This window comes from Silurus aristotelis (genome assembly GCF_946808225.1).
Source record: "Silurus aristotelis genome assembly, chromosome: 1".
Taxonomy (NCBI): Eukaryota; Metazoa; Chordata; class Actinopteri; order Siluriformes; family Siluridae; genus Silurus; species Silurus aristotelis.
In genome coordinates, this window is record NC_139574.1 from 24,968,708 (window position 1) to 24,989,720 (window position 21,013).

At 39.5% G+C, this 21,013-nt stretch overlaps 1 protein-coding gene and 1 long non-coding RNA gene across 2 annotated transcripts in view; one reads left to right on the top strand and one right to left on the bottom strand.

Annotated features, from left to right (window-relative positions):
- ldlrad4b (low density lipoprotein receptor class A domain containing 4b) overlaps positions 1-21,013 on the bottom strand; it is a 78,310-nt gene that overhangs the window by 29,446 nt on the left and 27,851 nt on the right. The window contains exon 3 of the mRNA XM_083555112.1: positions 5,308-5,448. Coding sequence (XP_083411238.1) covers positions 5,308-5,448 — 141 coding nt within the window. The remainder of the gene's footprint in view (positions 1-5,307; positions 5,449-21,013) is intronic.
- On the top strand, positions 8,246-19,045 carry LOC310733953. Its single transcript, XR_014535917.1, has 3 exons — positions 8,246-9,857; positions 14,785-15,075; positions 15,135-19,045. It is a non-coding gene; the product is annotated as an uncharacterized lncRNA (long non-coding RNA).

The following is a 21,013-nucleotide window of genomic DNA, read 5'->3' on the forward strand; positions in this document are numbered from 1 at the left end:
TTTTGGCAGCGGCACAGTGGTGGTGCTTTTCAAACACAATGGGACAATGAATGGAGTTAGTGAGCGGTTGGAAATGTTGGAAAACAGCTGCCATACTCAGGTTCAGAAAGAATAGTCCAGCACAGCAGCTTTGCAGGCATCCACTTAAAGTTCTTTTATTTCTGACGCTTTGTTTCGCCTTCTGTGGACAGCCCTTGCATGGAATGGACACAAATTTGACAAGGGATATGAAAGTACACAAGTACAATTTGTGGAAAACCGTCTCGGCCTTTTAGAGAAACGTGGAAGTAGGGAGGTGGTCTGCTTACTCTTGTCAAAAGACATTAGAGAAGACACTGGTGCAATGCCGCTGGTACTAAGCTATAAGTGTGTCCAGCTGCCATTGGTTTTAACTAGCTGGCCAGCTCTAGAGGAACAAGGTCCTTTGCTTTTATTCAGCACCACCCTGGAGAGCCATTAAAACATGCTTCAAAGTGTGCCACTCTCAGGCCCCTTCTGAGGAACAAGGCTCTAAAGATTTCTCCAGGAAAGAATGACATGGCTTTTTAACACTGACCTAGGATCAGCTTCTCAGCTCCTGCTTGCTCGAAAAAAAAGATGCTGTCATGTTTATTCAATGCCACTTGGACAGTCTACTTAAAATAATCCCTTAAATCACACAGACAAAGGGAGTCATGTGAAAGCAGTGCAAGATAGAACAACTGAAGCCCAAATCTGCATATGAATGCCCACTAGCCTGTAGCTCAGCATGGAGCATGGAGGGGCACAATCATTGAGTCCTCCATCAGTTCCCCCTCTCAAGCCCCTAAGGTCCTCCAAAATCCCCTAAAGAGAAGCCCTACACCGAAACAACCCTGTCTGGACACGCGGAGGTGAAAAAGGTCCCTTTACCCGTGGTGGCCCTCCAGAGTTGGGGTCCTCTGTGTTTAAAGCCATGGCTGACTGTAGCCCTGGGGAGGCTCCTGGCCATCTCGTAGCTCTCCTTTCAACTCAGACACTTCAACAAACTCTCTTTACGCTTCATTGACTGGAGAGTCACACCAGATAATACGCGAAGCAGCTGTAGACGGCCCTGCCGTTTGATCCAAAGAGAGCGTTCAGGCTCATTAACCTTTTAGTGGCCGTACATACAGTCATGGTGCAGGGCAGCACACTTCATCCACACTTACAGTAGATATGTAGATTTGGGCTAAGCTCAGACAGGAGGGAACAGGAATCACAGCAGGGGGTTTCACCACATGTCCACTAATTAAAATCGGCAGGCAACATAGTAAATGTTCATCTTTTACAGATTTTGAGCTTGTACATGCTCATGAAGAAGTAACAACTTTGTTTCAAGAACACAATGGATGAATCAACGGTGAGCCATCTTTTGTGGTTAATCGGGCTGTGTCACTGAATCCAGAATGCACCTGATTCATCATGTGTTCATCAGACGCTCACGTCTGAGTCAACATCAAGATTCAAGAGAGTCAATAAGGGTCCAAGACAAAAACAAAATGAAAGCTAAGCAGTGGATAAGACCAGGAGCAAAAAATTTTATTTCATTATATAATTACAATTGTTTTTTAAAAAAAAAAGCAACAATGTGGAAGAAAGATCAGCTGACTTTCCTTTCTATTTTATATAATATAATATTAAAATCCAGTGAGTCACACTGAAGGCATCAAGGGCTATTTGACCAAGAAGGAGAGTGATGGGGTGCTGCGCCAGATGACCTGGCCTCCACAGTCACCGGACCTGAACCCAATCGAGATGGTTTAGGGGTGAGCTGGACCGCAGAGTGAAGGCAAAAGGGCCAACAAGTGCCAAGCATCTCTCTGGGAACTCCTTCAAAACTGTTGGAAAACCATTTTAGGTGACTACCTCTTGAAGCTCATCAAGAGAATGCCAAGAGTGTGCAAAGCAGTAATCAAAGCAAAAGGTGGCTACTTTGAAGAACCTAGAATATGACATTTTTCAGTTGTTTCACACTTTTTTGTTATGTATATAATTCCATATATAATTCCACATGTGTTAATTCATAGTTTTGATGCCTTCAGTGTGAAGAAAAAAAAAAAAATAAATAAAATAAAAAAATGTAATTTTATATACAGTATATATACATATATACATACATATATATATATATATATATATATATATATATATATATATATATATATATATATATATATATATATATATATATATATACTGTATATAAAATTACACAGTTATAATTATAATTTTATTGATTATATAGAATAAGAAGAAGAATAGCTTTTATTTGTCACATACAGTGGGTACGGAAAGTATTCAGACCCCCTTAAATTTTTCACTCTTTGTTATATTGCAGCCATTTGCTAAAATCATTTAAGTTGATTCTTCTTCCTCATGAATGTACACACAGCTTCCCATATTGACAGAAAAACACAGAATTGTTGACATTGTTGCAGATTTATTAAAAAAGAAAAACTGAAATATCACATGGTCCTAAGTATTCAGACCCTCTGCTGTGACACTCATATATTTAACTCAGGTGCTTTCCATTTCTTCTGATCATCCTTGAGATGGTTCTACACCTTCATTTGAGTCCAGCTGTGTTTGATAATACTGATTGGACTTGATTAGGAAAGCCACACACCTGTCTATATAAGACCTTCCAGATCACAATGCATGTCAGAGCAAATGAGAATCATGAGGTCAAAGGAACTGCCTGAAGAGCTCAGAGACAGCTCTTCCTAAGAGCACAGTGGCCTCCATAATCCTCAAATGGAAGACGTTTGGGACGACCAGAACCCTTCCTAGAGCTGGCCGTCCGGCCAAACTGAGCTATCGGGGGAGAAGAGCCTTGGTGAGAGAGGTAAAGAAGAACCCAAAGATCACTGTGGCTGAGCTCCAGAGATGCAGTCAGGAGATGGGAGAAAGTTGTAGAAAGTCAACCATCACTGCAGCCCTCCACCAGTCGGGGGTTTATGAAAGAGTGGCCCGACGGAAGCCTCTCCTCAGTGTAAGACACATGAAAGCCCGCATGGAGTTTGCTAAAAAACACCTGAAGGACTCCAAGATGGTGAGAAATAAGATTCTCTGGTCTGATGAGACCAAAATAGAACTTTTTGGCCTTAATTCTAAGCGGTATGTGTGGAGAAAACCAGGCACTGCTCATCACCTGTCCAATACAGTCCCAACAGTGAAGCATGGTGGTGGCAGCATCATGCTGTGGGGGTGTTTTTCAGCTGCAGGGACAGGACGACTGGTTGCAATCGAGGGAAAGATGAATGCGGCCAAGTACAGGGATATCCTGGACAAAAACCTTCCCCAGAGTGCTCTGGACCTCAGACTGGGCCGAAGGTTTACCTTCCAACAAGACAATGACCCTAAGCACACACCTAAAATAACGAAGGAGTGGCTTCACAACAACTCCGTGACTGTTCTTGAATGGCCCAGCCAGAGCCCTGACTTAAACCCAATTGAGCATCTCTGGAGAGACCTGAAAATGGCTGTCCACCAACGTTTACCATCCAACCTGACAGAACTGGAGAGGATCTGCAAGGAGGAATGGCAGAGGATCCCCAAATCCAGGTGTGAAAGACTTGTTGCATCTTTCCCAAAAAGACTCCTGGCTGTATTAGATCAAAAGGGGGCTTCTACTAAATACTGAGCAAAGGGTCTGAATACTTAGGACCATGTGATATTTAAGTTTTTCTTTTTTAATAAATCTGCAACAATGTCAACAATTCTGTGTTTTTCTGTCAATATGGGGAGCTGTGTGTACATTCATGAGGAAGAAGAATGAACATAAATGATTTTAGCAAATGGCTGCAATATAACAAAGAGTGAAAAATTTAAGGGGGTCTGAATACTTTCCGTACCCACTGTATACGTTACAGCACAGTGAAATTCCATGATACGGCCCCATTGTTAAAGGCCTTGCTTCAAGAGTGGCAACTTGCCGATACCTGGGGCTTAAACCCCCGACCTTCCGATCAGTAACCCAGCACCTTAACCACTGAGCTACCACTCTATATCTGACATTAAGTTCTCTAGTAGATGTGGGCTTATATAAAACTTCATTTGTATAGACTTTTGATTTCTGTAATTTTTTCCTGTTTAGAAAAATAAATAAAAAGCATGTCAGACAATCAGCCCATTTTCTCATTTATTATTTATTTCTCATTTGCATTCATTTTTTTTTTAAAGGTCTCAGCGCTATTTTGCAGCAGTAGAATATTCTCTTCTACATAAAAAAACCTCTGACTTAGTTAATTAGTACCTGTCTTCTGAACGACAAATGTGTTGTGAAACCAACTGGCTTGAAGAAAACTCTGAACATGCTTGTCCGTGCTTACTTTATTGCACATCCCTCTAGTGGCAAAATAGGTGTGCTGTTTTTTAAGACATTTTTTCTGTCTTCTTCTTCTACTCTCTTTCTTATTCTCTTGGTGTTCTTACACCGGGGGGTAACAAAGGCCTAGTGCACATCAAAGTGAACTGGCTGTCTGCCACTGCTTCTGCCTGCTGTCCTTCAGGCAGTGCACTCATGTAGCTGAGCTTCAAAAATGCACTCTGTCTTTTTCATCTCTGCATTTAAGAACAGGGCAGAGCCTCCTCTGAACACTAAGATTTAGCACAACACAAAGCAGTGAGACTGTAGAGAGGACAAGGATCTGCTAATATACACTCGAATCAATCAACTAAATGCCTAAACAAATCAGGTTAATATCTGGGTTGAAGTATAACGAGAATGCCTTATTTATATGCTTTTGTCCCATCGCACTGTGGTAAATCTGGCCTGAGTTAATGGTTGTCAGGTCTGAAAGCACATTGACATCAAATTTTATTCAACCGATGCTGACAATCTTTCATGTACAGCTGTAAACACAACCTACAACACATCTTCACAAAACCCTAATGCAGATCAGAAGCTAATAAGTAAATATTTAACAAAGCTAGAAGCCCAGTGATCCGAAGGTTCTTGCTGTAACAAAATTAATAAAATCATGTAAAAATAGAATTTATTGTGAAAGAAATTCAATTATACTCGGACCCAATTTTGTTTGTTTTTAAATGTTGTAATTAACATGTGTGTAGAAAGTATTTCAGTGCAGTAGGAGTATACACCCCAACCTTTTGTGGATTTTTTAAAGAGCTATTCTCACACTATATGTGTTATTGCCATGACCCCCACTCCCCCCAGCAGGGATGGTCATCCATAGCAGCTGGCTAGAGGACTTAATCTCCAGGCTACTAACAACATCCTGAAGGTAATAACTAGGAAAGTAAAAAACAAAACAAAACAGTAAACCAGAGCAAGCAGCCACTCACAGTAGAACAGGGCAGGAGAAGGGTGCTGGGTGGAAACAGGGCAGTTCTCCTCATCACTGTTGTCTCCACAGTGGTTGAGTTGATCACACACCAGCGAGCTGAGGTCCAGGCAGCGGCCATTGGTGCACACGAACTTGCACTCTGGCGAAAGAAAAGGGAGGGATGTAGTTACAGCCTGAAATGACAATAGCATTTCTGGAGCAAATAAGCTTCAGTAGTCTATAACTAGGTGAATAATATAAATGTGAATCCTGCACAAAAAAAATTCCAAAAATGATTGATAAGCACAGATATATCTTATGCACATGTTTCCTATAGTACGTTATCTGCCTTACTGATCCATAATGAGTAGAATGGCTGCTATTTTAAAAATGTTTCAGAATTATAGACAGACTTGTCAGTCTTTGCAGAACCATAGACACACCTGCTTTTGTTTAAGGTTTCATGTGAAAAAGTTAGCATTTACTTTACTAAAAATAGCTAGACGGGTTACGGCAGCACAATTTCAAAAAACTAAAGTAAAGCATGTAATGTCAATTATTAACTGACAAAAAAAATAATAATTTTAAAACAGAATCATTTCCAAATCTTATCATCTTAAAACCTCATTTCTACATATTACTACCACATAAAGAATGCAAGGCTCTATAAATATAAATAATAGACACATTCAAAACACTTTCATGATTTCATATAATTTTTATTCGACCCCTAAACTTGTTATACCGTAGATTATATGCTTCCAGGTCTGGTTTTGGAGTACCTTTTCTTTTCTTTTCTTTTTTTATGCTTAAACAAATTGGACCTAACTTATGATCTAATAACCAGACTTTCCTAAGTCAACATGGGTGTGTTAGTTTAGGAAAACATTTTTTCTTTTTTTTCTTTTTTCTTTTATTAAAAGGCAATGGTAACATTGGAAAAGTCCGAACCCATATGCCTGAACCCCTCTGAGACATCTGTCCACCAATGTCAGATATTTTGTCCTGTATTTCAGGAGAATTTGTCACCTTGTAACTATTGCAACCTGTTCCTGAATGAGCCCTTAGGTTCATGTATCTGCAGTCGGACCTGTCTTTAGTTACACATCACTCCATTGCACCATTCCCCCCCTGGCTTTATGTTGCTGTCAGCATTAGATTTAAAACCTTGACCAGCCCTGTCTAGTCATATCCCACACAATACCTCAAGGCCTATGAGCCACAAATGCAGCTTGGCTTGACCTGCCAACTTCAAATCACAGAGAAGTATGTATTCTGTGGAAAGACCTCATCCTTTAGCTGCCCGAACAGCTGAATGCTTCCGCTAGTTGGAATCTACACACTTGGGTGAGCCTGCACTAGCATGAGGGTAGTTTTTTTTTTTTTTGTAGACAACAAAGTACTTTTGTGAGTCACTAGAGATAACAGCGTCTCATAGATAAGAATGATTAGCCAAGGTCTGGGCTTGTGTTTGCTCTTTGCTGCTACTGTATATACAATCTCGAACATTAGCGCACAGGTAATCAGGCCACTGGTAGACACAGTGAGTGTGATTCAGAATCCTTTGGTCGTCATAGTCACAGTAGCCAATCCTCCATAATATACTAAAGCAACACACACATACAATTACTAACAGGAGTTAAATGAGCTAGGTGTCGGGATAAGCATGCAAGTTTTATTGCTAAAAATCATCATCCTCGTCCTTTGTAAATTTTAAGCAACGATCAGACAAGTAAATAAGAATTTGAAAAATCCAACCTATAATCTATAATCCCAATCACACAGCTTTCTTCATGTACAAAGGTTCTGTACACTATCGGCTGAGAGAACCCTCGCTGATATAAAGAATATATTGCACAAAAGTGCTATAGTTATCGGTGATGGCTAAAACGGCTCTAAACATGTTCAGCCAGCTTTGCACAAATCATTACCTATCATTATGTATTATTCGACCAGTGCCTGTAACCTTGACTCTGAAGCTTTAGATAGAGCAACTATTGCTACTAACAAGAAAATCCTTGCAGGCAAAGAGAGAGAATAAAAGAGAATTTTATCATGGAAAAAAAACATGAATTCACATGAATTTCAAAAGCATATGGTTCGAAAAGTTGCTATTTATAAGCAAATGGTTATGTGTACAAGCTCATATACACCTGCAATAAAATGAACACAAGCACATGTCCTGTCTGTCAACTTGCCTATGCCAAATACATCATGTGAATAATAAAACAATGATAATAAAAAGTCTATAGTAGTGAGATTTTTGTTTTGACATTAAAAATATTTTCTTTACATGATTATTATTGATATGAACAGTTTAGAAAAAAAAGAAAAGAAAGATGAACTGTAGCCTACATACAGACACAGTGCACCAAGTGAGATTAAGTTCTACCAGAAGCCTGTGCTTCTCATGTCCACAAATTTTTTCTATTTCACTGAACCTGTCTAGGGCTGAATTTTATTCATGTTTGGTCAATCCGTGAATTTAGCTGAAAAAAGCAGAAGAGTGTAGTTTTTATGTGCCTCGTGTATCACCATAGCAACGGTTCTACAATAATAAATACTACGGATAAGCTGTACATGGTGGCACTTCTGTGTACAAGGCAAATATGTAATAATATATGTAATAATCCAAATATGTTTAACACCAAGATCTGTGGGACACAATGACCTGTATAGCAGCACTTTTAGCATCTCATATCAGCTCTCTATATCTAAATACATTTGCAAAAATGTAAAAGTAATCTAAACAAACAGTTAATGAAGTAAATAAATGGTTTATATTATGGGTAATACAGAAAAAGATCCCATATAGACACACACAAACAAACACACATACATATATACACACACACACTAATATATATATATATATATATATATATATATATATATATATATATATATATATATATATATATATATATATATATATATATATATATATATATATATATATATACACATACATACTGGAATGGCATTTTCACCCAAACTCACAACAAAACAGCTTGTTCTTCACTCGTCTAGACAGAGGGAGGAAAGAGACAGAGGTGCTATTTACAGAGCAAAGCAGCATGACCATACCCTACGGCAATGTTTGTCTGCTTGTCTGTTTGTCTTTCAGTCTGTCTGTGTTTGAAGCCATGACTGCTGATACATTGGTGTGCTTTATTCTCCCCCACCTGCCTGTTCTTCTGCTTCACTAGGCTCTGAATTTCCCTTTTCTTCTCTATTTCCTCCTATCAACTTTTATTATTTTCATCCACCCTTTTTGTCCTCTAGGGCTGAGCCAGTCTGAAAAATGTCATGACTGTAAATTTTTTATTATGTTATTTTCATCACACATCAACTAATCAGCTTGAATCTATTTGGCTGAATATGAACAAGAAACCATTAATGATACTCGAGCATCATGAGCAAAGCCTGAGATTATTGAATTTGTATAGCACTTTAGTTGGACACTAAGGAACGAGAAAGAGATGGAAATGTGTTGACTAGTGAGGAGAATGTGTTGAGAAGATAGAGGGAGTATTTTGAGCAGCTGATGAACGAGGACAATGAGAGAGAGAGAAGGTTGGAGGAAGTGAATAGAATTAGTAAGGAGGAAGTGAGAGCAGTGATTAAGAGCATGAAGAGTGGTATGTCATCGGTTGGACGATGACATACATAGAAGCATGGAGATGTTTAGGAGAGATGGCAGTGGAGTTTTTAAACCAGATTGTTTAACAAGATTTTGGATAGTGAGAGGATGCCAGAGGAATGGAGAAAGAGAATGCTGGTACTGGTACCGATCTTTAAGAATAAGGGAGATGTGCAGACCTGCAGTAACTACAGGGGAATAAAGTTGATCAGTCACACCATGAAGTTATGGGAAAGAGTAGTGGAAGCAAGACTGAGAGAAGAGGTGACCATCTGTGAGCAACAGTGTGGTTTTATGCCGAGGAAGAGCATCACAGATTAATTATTTGCTTTGAGAATGTTGATGGAGAAGTATAGAGAAGGTCAGAAGCAGTTGCATGTGTTTGTGGATTTAGAGAAAGCGTACGACAGGGTGCCGAGAGAGAAGTTGTTGTATTGTATAAGGAATTCAGGTGTGTCAGAGAAGTATGTGAGGGTGGTACAGGACATGTATGAGGGCAGTGTGACAGCAGTGAAGTGTGCAGTAGAAACGACAGACTGGTTCAAGGTGATGGTTAGACTGCATCAAGGATCGGCTCTGAGCCCTTTCCTGTTTGCAGTGGTGATGGACAGGTTAACGGACGAGGTCAGACAGGAGTCTCCATAAACTACGATGTTTGCAGATGATATTGTGATTTGTGGTGAGAGTAGGGAGCAGGTTGAGAAGAGACTGGTATGCGCTGGAGAGGAGGGGAATGAAAGTCAGTAGGAGTAAGACAGAGTACGTGTGTGAAAAAAACCTCAACATTAGTGTCTAAATAGCTGTCAAAAAAAGTGAGTACACCCTTAGTAAACATGTCAAAACTGTGTCCAAAGTTTCTATATTTTATGTGAGCACTATTGTTATTTAGCACTGCCTTAATCCTCATGTGCATGGAATTCACCAGAGCTGCACAGGTTGTTGCTGGGATCCTCTTCCACTCCATAATGACATCACATAGCTGCTGAATGTTAGACACATGGTGCTTCTCCACCTTTCCCATGAGGAAGCCCCACAGGTGCTCAATATGGTTCAGGTCTGGAGACGTACTTGGCTACTCCATCACCTTCACCTTCCTCAGCAAGGCAGTTGTCATCTTGGTGGTGTGCTTGGGGTTGTAATTATGTTAGAAATCTACCATTCAAGCCCAGTTTATGCAGGGAGGGCATCATGTTCTGCTTCAATATGTCACAGTCCATGTTGAAATCCATGTTTCCCTTAATGAACCACAGCTCCAAGTACCAACAGCACTAATGCAGCCCCAGACCATGATGCTGCCACCACCATGCTTGACTGTAGGCAAAGAACAATTTTCTTGGTACTCCTCACCAGGGCGTCACCACGCATGCTGGACACCACAGGACATGTTCCAGTAATTCATGCTCTTGGACAGGTTGTCTTTTTGCAGGCTTTCTTGTAAGCCAACTTCTGGGATGACGGCCATGCAAATTGACTTGTTGCAGGGTTCGGCGTATGGACTGAGCACTGACAAGTGGACCTTTAGTTTTTGCAACCTCTAAAGCAGGGGTCTTCAATCTTTTCCAGGAAGGGCCAGTGTGGGTGCAGGTTTTCATTCCAACCAATCAATGGTCACACCTGATAGTCATTGAAAATGAAGATCATTAGATTTGAACAGGTAGAATTTGGTGTGGACTTGCTTGGTTGGAATAAAAACCTGCACCCACACTGGCCCTTTCTGGAAAAGATTGGAGACCCCTGCTCTAAAGCAATGCTGCAGCACTCATGTGTCTGTTTTTTTAAGTCAACTTCTGCACCTGAGGACTCAACTTTTTTGATGGAACCTTGCGAGGCCTGTTCCGAAGCCATCTTGGAAAACCTCTGTATGACTCTGGCTACTGTACTCTAACTCAGTTTTAGGGTGTTACCGATCTTTTTATAGTCTAGGCCTCTTTGTAAAGAGCAACAATTCTAATTCTCAAATCCTCAAAGAGTCTTTGCAATGAGGTGCCATGTTGAACATCCAGTGGTCAGTTTGAGAAAATTGTACTCAGGGCACCAAATTTTAACTGCTGTAACACAGGATACACAAATCTGTATGGTCCTGTTAAGCAGACAAAAACATGAACATGATGGATAGGACTTGTGGCTTTGCATGGTTACAGCTGTTATCACTTAGGATGTATTCACTTTTGTTGACAGCTATTTTGACAATAATGTCTGTATGTTGAGTTAATTTTAGAGGACAGTAAATCTATACTTCTATACAAGCTGCACATTTACTACTCTAAAATATATCCAAGTGTCATTTCTAAAGTATTGTCTCTTGAGAAGATCTACTAAATGGTTGCTGAAATTTGTGAAAGTGATGTACTCACTTTTTTGATATACTGTATATATATTTTAACTTCAGAAATCAGTCCCTATTTCATTCATCCCTAATGAGCAAGCCAGTGATGGCCATGGCAGGGAAAAAGTCCCTTAGATGTTATGAGCAAGAAACCTTGAGAGGAGCCAGACTCAAAGAAACACAAATCACATATTAACAGTGCAAAATATCATCCACAGCATGACTTGTTTGCTTGAGTATCTTGGTTGTTGCATTTTAGTGTTGGTGGATTAAAAGGCGGCTCAGTGTCAATATGACAAAGTGACAGAGCTGTCAGCAGTGATGGGCAGATCACAATACCGCTGTTAGAGAACAGCTAATCCGAAGGGATCGGCTCTTGGTTTTAACGGCTGCAGAAATGGAATGTTGTGGGAATACTTCAGGATATAACCACCGAAGAAAGTCTTGTTAATCCCAGCGTACCCGATACTGAACCTTGTCATCATCAATATAAACTAATAATCATCGGTACACTCCAGATGTACAGTGAGGAAAATAAGTATTTGAACACCCTGCTATTTTGCAAGTTCTCCCACTTAGAAATCATGGAGGGGTCTGAAATTGTCATCGTAGGTGCATGTCCACTGTGAGAGACATAATCTAAAAAAAAAAAAAATCCAGAAATCACAATGTATGATTTTTTAACTATTTATTTGTATGATATAGCTGCAAATAAGTATTTGAACACCTGAGAAAGTCAATGTTAATATTTGCTACAGTAGCCTTTGTTTGCAATTACAGAGGTCAAACGTTTCCTGTAGTTTTTCACCAGGTTTGCACACACTGCAGGAGGGATTTTGGCCCACTCCTCCACACAGATCTTCTCTAGATCAGTCAGGTTTCTGGCCTGTTGCTGAGAAACACAGAGTTTGAGCTCCCTCCAAATATTCTCTATTGGGTTTAGGTATGGAGACTGGCTAGGCCATGCCAGAACCTTGATATGCTTCTTACAGAGCCACTCCTTGGTTATCCGGGCTGTGTGCTTCGGGTCATTGTCATGTTGGCAGACCCAGCCTCGACCCATTTTCAATGCTCTAAGGGAGGGAAGGAGGTTGTTCCCCAAAATCTCGCAATACATGGCCCCGGTCATCCTCTCCTTAATACAGTGCAGTCACCCTGTCCCATGTGCAGAAAAACACCCCCAAAGCATGGTCATTGGCAAACTCAAGATGTGCCTGGACATGTGCTGGTTTAAGCAGGGGAACCTTCCGTGCCATGCATGATTTCAAACCATGACGTCTTAGTGTATTACCAACAGTAACCTTGGAAACGGTGGTCCCAGCTCTTTTCAGGTCATTGACTGTGTAGTCATTGACTGTGCATAGTCCTGTGTAGTTCTGGGCTAATTTCTCACCTTCCTTAGGATCATTGAGACCCCACGAGGTGAGATCTTGCATGGAGCCCCAGTCCGAGGTAGATTGACAGTCATGTTTAGCTTCTTCCATTTTCTAATGATTGCTCCAACAGTGGACCTTTTTTCAACAAGCTGCTTGGCAATTTCCCCGTAGCCCTTTCCAGCCTTGTGGAGGTGTACAATTTTGTCTCTAGTGTTTTTGGACAGCTCTTTGGTCTTGGCCATGTTAGTAGTTGAATTCTTACTGATTGTATTGGGTGGACAGGTGTCTTTATGCAGCTAACGACCTCAAACAGGTGCATTTCATTTAGGATAATAAGTGTAGTGGAGGTGGACATTTTAAAGGCAGACTAACAGGTCTTTGAGGGTCAGAATTCTAGCTGATAGACAGGTGTTCAAATACTTATTTTTTCAAATCATATATTTTTTTTTAGATTATGTCTCTCACAGTGGACATGCACCTACGATGACAATTTCAGACCCCTCCATGATTTCTAAGTGGGAGAACTTGCAAAATAGCAGGGTGTTCAAATACTTATTTTCCTCACTGTAAATGTGGTGGACACCCATAATAACAGTTACTCTCATAATAACAGATTTATAACTCTATTGTGTTTTACTGTATAAAAAACAAACAAACAAAAAAAAAAAAACAGTATATTGGATATCCTTTAAAAGCTGCTGTTTTGAAGATTTCAGTCTTATGATAAGAGGATAAATATTTATGACAACTACGTATGGTAGAACTTCCTTTCTTTCTCCACCTCGCAAGATAAACTTGGGAGGTGGAGAAAAAAGGATAACTGTAACACAAGGCGATGTGTCCAGGATTGTGTCCACCCCTGCATACTACACACTATATTGTATACCTCATTGTATACCATATTGTATGCTTCTAGTAGTTCCTAGAATAGCAAAGTCCACTAAAGGTGGTAGAGCATTTTCACATTTAGCTCCTAAACTCTGGAATAGTCTTCCTGACAGTGTTCGGGGCTCAGACACACTCTCCCAGTTTAAGTGCAGATTAAAAACATCTTTTTAGCAAAGCCTACACATAACACACATCACATCATAACCTTGTGCTCCAGAACATCTGATCACATGCACATTATCAACTTGTGCTGTTAATATCATGAACAGCAGCTACGCTAATTCCTCTCCACTGCTTCTCTTTCTCTCCCCATCCCGAGGCTTCCTGAGGTTTGGCCAGCTCCAGTCACGTCCCACCTCGTGAAAATTATGGACTTTAAAGAAGTAGATGCCAAACTCGCAAACATCCTGAACCATCTAGAGACGTACCAGTGCCAATTAGATCCCACTGCATATGTGGAGTTTGACATTGGACTTCCTGAAGTGTTTAAAGGCTCTGGCATGGAGAATCTGATGCTGGATCTGTGATGATCACAAATGTTGAGCTCAGTAGCTCCTACTTTTATACCAAAGACTGTAGAAAGAACATTTACTTATAATCTTATACTCCAGTGCTCATGTTAGTTCTCACTCTCCAGTGTTCTGTATTGTTGAAAGATTTATGATCAAACTCTTGATGTCACCCAAATGAGGATGGGTTCCCCTTTTGAGTCTGGTTCCTCTCAAGGTTTCTTCCTCATTACATCTAAGGGAGTTTTTCCTTGCCACAGTCGCCATGGCTTGCTCATCAGGGATAAATGCACACCATTCACCTTGACTGTTGATTTCTGTAAAGCTGCTTTGAGACAATGTCTGTTGTGAAAAGCGCTATAGAAATAAACTTGACTTGAATAGTACAGACACCATTAATGTACTATCCAAATTCTATTAATTATTCTAATTTTATTATTCTGTATTCACAGACAGTTAATAAAAGTTTTCCAATGAAGATAAAGTGCAGAAAAAGACTACAGACATGTCATTAGTACTAACCAGCTAAACTTTTCATGCTAGCTAAATCATAGCACAGAATAAAATAGAATGAAATCCTGTCCCTTTCTTCTTTGCCAGGAATGCCAGGGATTCAACCTAATGCCCTATATCTGGATGGAGCTTTTTTCCTCTGGAATCCACTAGTTGCTCATGAGGATGGTTTCACATAAACAGCCTGAAGGGTTAATCAAGAACCTGGAAGACGGATTTGGATTCTAATTAATATGAACAGTTTGCTACATCGGCTACATTTGCCCTGAACGGTTTTACACTCTGTCTCCATCAGTGAACAGCTAAACAATGATGAAACTACAATGAACAGATATTCAGTGTCACCCAGATAAAGATGGGTTCCATTTTGAGTCTGGATCAAAATACTTCTCAGGGAGTATTTCCCATTGCTATTGTCACCATTGATTCGCTTATTTGGAATAAATATATAGGGACTAATATATGGAGCGTTCTCTTAGATAATATAGCAGAGTGTGGTTTGTACAAATTAAAGAACAGTGAGAAAGAGAGAGTGTGAGAGTGTGAGAGAGGGAGAGAGGGACAGAGAGAGAGAGAGAGAGAGAGAGAGAGAGAGAGAGAGAGAGAGAGAGAGAGAGAGAGAGAGAGAGGGAGAGAGAGAAAATTTGCTGTTCTACTTTTTCTTGCCCAATTTAACATGTACGTATCTTGCTGTATCTAGCAAAATTTGTTGAACCACATAACGTCACATATGCCCCCGAAACACAATTATTCTAAATCGCAATAAGGGGAGACCATGAAAACTTTAAAATGACCCAAAACATCACTAAGAGAAAATGAACAAAGTAATATTTAACCATAATTTCTAAATGTATGCAATAAATAAACAGGCAGAGTGGGTCATAGCTGCACATAGTGTCTCGCTCGAAACTAACCAGTGATGAAGTGTCCACAAAGCATATTTATCATGACTGATTATCAGCTACAAATGCCAAAGATTTATAGGTTGCTATCGGCAGAAGAACAGAAACGAGAGCTAATTATTTAGCCCCCCATTAATATTGAGAGTTTACTTATATCTTTGGGAAAACATGCTGTGCTCTTGAAAGCCTAATATATTGAAGAGTTTATTCTAAATAGCAGTTTAGTTAGGTTACTGCTGTACCAATGGGAAACTAAATCAGTAATTCAAAATGTAATTACATTATTTCAGTTCTAAACCAAAGAACTCCTATTTTGTCAAGAATCATGCTGCTCTCATTTTTTCACTCACTAATGTTTATACATTCCATCTCATTTTTGCCAGTCACCGTGCAGTCAGAATTCTTTCGTGCCTAAAGCTGGAGTCATAATGTATGCATACGAAAATTCCTATCATCTCCAACTGCAAGCTCCGATGCAAATTACTCACAAAAGCTCAGGAACTATTTTTTTGTTGCATTATATCATGGCCATATAGAGAATAGATGTTTTAGACTCAAACATCCAATACATTTGTGAAAAATGATGGCTTGTGCATGACAAGCCACTAGAAATTATGTAATCTTTAGAACACCCTTTCTTTCCAAACCGATTTCTTTTTTTATTGCATATTTAAATTACCAGTTTAAATAATATTCATTATTTACAACATTAAACTCCATATTAGCATGTTTATACCTACTTATCCAAAAAGAACAACAACAAAAAAAAAGGAACCAGATATCCCGACAAACCAATACCTACATTTTTAGGATTGTGAAATTATCTGGCCAGCTCTGCTTCAGACTGAGAGGATCATCTGACTCTAAATCTGTTGAGTCTGGCTGTGGAACACAGACTCGAGGTGTAATAAGACAGCAGATGTCATCTTTAGCATTTAGTCACATATTCTGCAGACCAGTCCTTCATTAGTGTCTCCTTCTGTCAGAGTCTTAACAGCACACACATGCCACTTCCATTCCTTATACCCAATACCCTTGCGACTGAAAAGTATTGATCATAAAGTGTAGAAAAGCTGGTGCCTCTGGACTGGTATGTATACAGCCTCTCTGTGTAAAACAAATTTGCTTTGAAAAAGAAAATAAACCCTTAGAAATCAGTAAATTTACTCCTACACTTCTAAGAAAAAGAACAATGAACAAAAATTATTTAGCTTTGAGTACTCTTTACCAGACGAATATTTAGGCACGCTTCAGAGGTGTTAAGTGTAATGCAAGCTGGCAGCATTGAGACAGAAAACACACATGCACCCACGATCTTCTGAGCTCGAAAATATGCACTACGACTGATTAATGAGGAGTTTATAAAGACATTTGTTCATGAGGCTATCCCCAAACGGATTTAACCAGTAAAACAAATAGGAAGCAATTAAAAGTGATAGATTATGTGGCTTCAAATCGTCAAAGGGAGTTTTCCATTACCACCTAGTTGTTGTTCATTCAAGCTAAGTTTACAAATGTATATTTTATACCTGGAATTTATACTGTATGTCTTTGTAAAACTGCTGTGTGACAATATCCAATGTTCAAAGCATTATACAAACAAACCTGAATGAAATAGTACCCTACTTTTCCACCCACAGTAACCACTAGCATACAGTTTCACTTTGTTTAGTGCTTATACTTTTAGCAGGCTGTTTACACTACCTTCATCCCCTATCAGCTCTGCTGGAATGACCCATCAAAGAACTATTTCAGATGTTCTCATCTAGTCATCATAACTTGCCAGTTATCTCAGATCCTTATGCTTGCCCATTTTTCTTGCTTTTAACACATCAACTTTGAGAACTGACTGTTTACTTGCTGCTTAATACTGCTTTAACTAAATAGTATGGACACTGACTTTTCCATAAATGTGTTTTTCCCCCAAAATGTTATCACAAAGTTGGAGGCGTACATTGCATTACATTTCCCAGCATGACAATGCTCCTGTACACAAAGCAAGCTCTATACCTTCAAAATCTTGAGTGGTCTGCAATAGAGCTCTGATCTCAACCATACTGAACACCTGTGGGAAGCATTAGAACACTAAGTGCACACCAGGCCTCCGCACCTTGTATCAGTACTGACTGGACTTTACACCCTTATGGCTGAATGAGCACAAATCTCCATAAGCACACTTCAAAATCTAGTGAAACTTCTTCCCAGAAGAGTATATCAGCAAATGGGGACTAAATGTGGGAAGGGATGTTCAAGACACGTATGAATCTTATGTGTCAGGTGTCCCATAAACCTATGTCCATATAGTGCAAAACTCACTCTTTGATAGGTGCCACTGTATTGAGAAATTTATTCGCTTCACTAAAAATATTCTAGATGCCATACCCCATGAAAAAAGCAAAATGAGTTTTGTTAACACTTTGCAAATTTGGTAAAAAAAAAAAAAAAAAGGAACGTTGCTGAAATATCAGCAATCAGCAACTTATCAGCTGAAGTATCAGCAAATTTCTAGCATTAGTATTCAGACTAGTTAAGCTCCAGAGATTGTGTGTGGAGAAATTTATAGTCAACCATCGCTTTACGGCAGAGTAACCAGAACAAAGTCTCTCCTCAGTGCAAGACGCATGAAAGCCAACTGACATCACAAAAGCATTTAACTTGGGATTACATTTTTTTTGACCTACTTTTGTTGACATCCTGATATTTACTGTTGTAAATCACACAAATGCCTTGAGAATCTGTTGTTGAAGCTGGTATAATTCTTTGTATAATATTTATAATTCTTTCTCTTGGTATAATGCTCCTGGCATTCTATGATCCTATAATGGTTTCTGTTTTGAACTTACCGGATACCTTTATTACCCTCCGACCACTATGCTTCACATCTGGTTTTGGCCTTGAGAGGCAGGAGTGTTTTTTCCACAAACAACATACACTAAACTAGTTTAATAAGGAAAGTGCAAGCGGGCCTCATCCATATACATAAAAATCACAGAGACTGACAGAAGATACCACCCACCTACTGAGGGTGGCTAAATTTCTTACCCAATAATAGCTATAATGTCCTCTAAATTCCAACTTGTGATCGCTACTCTCTGGAGCTTGGTGTACAGTCAAAATTCCATCTTATCTCTGCACAGTATTGTTATGATTACATTTGTGGTGCACATCTGTAGTCTCAAAGGTTTTATAATTTCTGAAAGTTCTTTAGGTTCTTTAGTGGTCTGCCTTAGATGCTTCATTCATTTGTATGGGGGTTTCTAATTTGCATTCCTCTTTGCAAGATGTCTATTAGAGAGATTCACTGCGAGTACTATTGCAACAGTAACACCATAATGAATTCTTACAGCATCAATTTGAACAATTTAGAAACTAAAGAAACTAAATGTTTACTGAAGACTCTGTTGTATGTTTACAATGAAGCAAAACTTCACTCATGTTCATACTAAATATTACATTCTATTTACATTTGTATTTAATATATTGTATTATATTAATATTTATTTTTAGCTGGACACACACAAAAAAATAAACCAGGACATTTAGTGATCGCCTGAAAGCAGTGCTAATTTTAAGTCTTAGCACTTTGACAAAAAATAAAAACAATACCCAAAAGGTTATATCCATATTTTAGTCATTTGGGCATTGATGGTAGTAAGCTTTTGTTACATTTCCACACTTTTAGCTAACTAAAAGCATTCAATGCAACCTGGGAGGTTATTGTCATGTCACCAGGTTTTGGCAGTTCTAGCTACAGCTTGCATTACAGTAGCCTACAGCTGGATTAAGAACAAAATAGCTGCTGTAATATAAGGTTGCTGAGTACCACAGCATATTTCTTCAGTAATGATGTGTTTGAGTAACTGCAAAGATCAGAGAAGAGTCTATCTAGCACTGTGTTCTCTCATTTTATCTCTAGCTGTACAGTGTAGCAGAGAGTAGAAATAGGTGTTGCTTTTCTCCAATTAACCGGTTCGGTTTTTTCCAGTAGGCGAAATGTTTTTAGATTTCATCATTCTTTGAGTAGAAGAGGTTTGTATTTCTAAACCTATACACTGTAATGATGTTTAATCCTACTATTAGGTGTCACCCAGGAGAGAAGAGGATGGGATTCCTTGGGAATGTCAATATTTCTTCCTTTTGGTTGGTTTCTCCTGACTCTGGTTTGCTCAATAGGGACATCAGATCTAAGGTGGTTTTTACACTGGCCATAAATCAGAGTGCAGCTGTTGATTCTAGATACCCCAGGTCATTTTTTATACATCTTACATCACAAATACACACGAAAACATGCAACATGACTATTTAAAAAAAATATATTTTAGTGTTATAATGTTGCATGGAGAACAAATTGCCTTCACATTTACTAGAATCATCCAACCAAACTCAGACCACCTCCTACAGGTAGTCTCAGGAACTGTACGGCGGTGTGCATGACAGCTTTCACTTCATCAATTTTTCATGCAAAGCATGCGCTGGTCTGGACCGAACTGCCGCTTTGAAAGCCCCCTCAATCTGATCATTTCCACCCTGAAAGGCACAACTGAAACAAAACCTGGAAAGCAAAAAAATAAAAAAAACTTTCAAAATGCAACTACAAATACTAACAACGATAAATCATAGTGATCCCATATTTTAAAATATTCAGCCGGCTGTTTCTGCATGCCACACACCGTGCAGTCAGAGCAGATGCCTCACCCTTCTAAATGATATCACTCTCATTTTGTCAGCACAGCTTTTCCTCGGTACACAGCAGGCTTTCCATTTTCTGTATGCAATGCAGCCGTGTCACTTCTGCTGGAAGCTTAAAACTTTATGGCATATTCAGCTAAACATTAACAATAATCAGTGAGAACTGAGCATAAAGGCCACCTGCTGAGAAGTGGAGGGATAAGAGCAGAATAAGAGCAGGCGAGAGTATGTGTGTGTGTCTGAGTGAGTGTGTGAGTGAGTGACTGAGTGAGTGAGTGACTGAGTGTGAGAGAGACAGAGAGATAGAGTAAGAGTGAGAGAGGGAGGGAGGACAGTTTAGTATGCAGCTCTGGATTTCTCTATTCCCTCTGCATTCCATTCCACGCAGGGGAGTCACACAGCCTGCTGCAGAGAGGAAACAGGAACGAAAGGCAGGGGAGGCACAGAGAGAGCAAAAATTGAAGGAAAAGAGACGGAGCGAGAGCACAGAATCAAGTTAAATAAAACAGGATGTCGAGAGAGAGAGAGAGAGAGAGAGAGAGAGAGAGAGAGAGAGAGAGAGAGAGAGAGAGAGAGAGAGAGAGAGAGAGAGAGAGAGAGAGAGATTTACAAACAGACAAAATAGGGGAAAACGAAAGAATCACATATACGTGGAAGGACAAATAAGAGGAACATAAACAAAAGTAGAGAGCACAGGAGGGAGGGACAGAGAAAGGGAGTGGACAGCACAAAGTTCAAGAACTTAAGATTCCAGAAGCAAAAATTTGCAGCTTTGCGTCCAAAAGACCAAACTGGCCATTTCCAACTGGCCATAAAGCCTTTATTGCATTTAGCTCAATGAACCCACTTCCTGCCACAGTTTGCTACATCGCTTCAAAA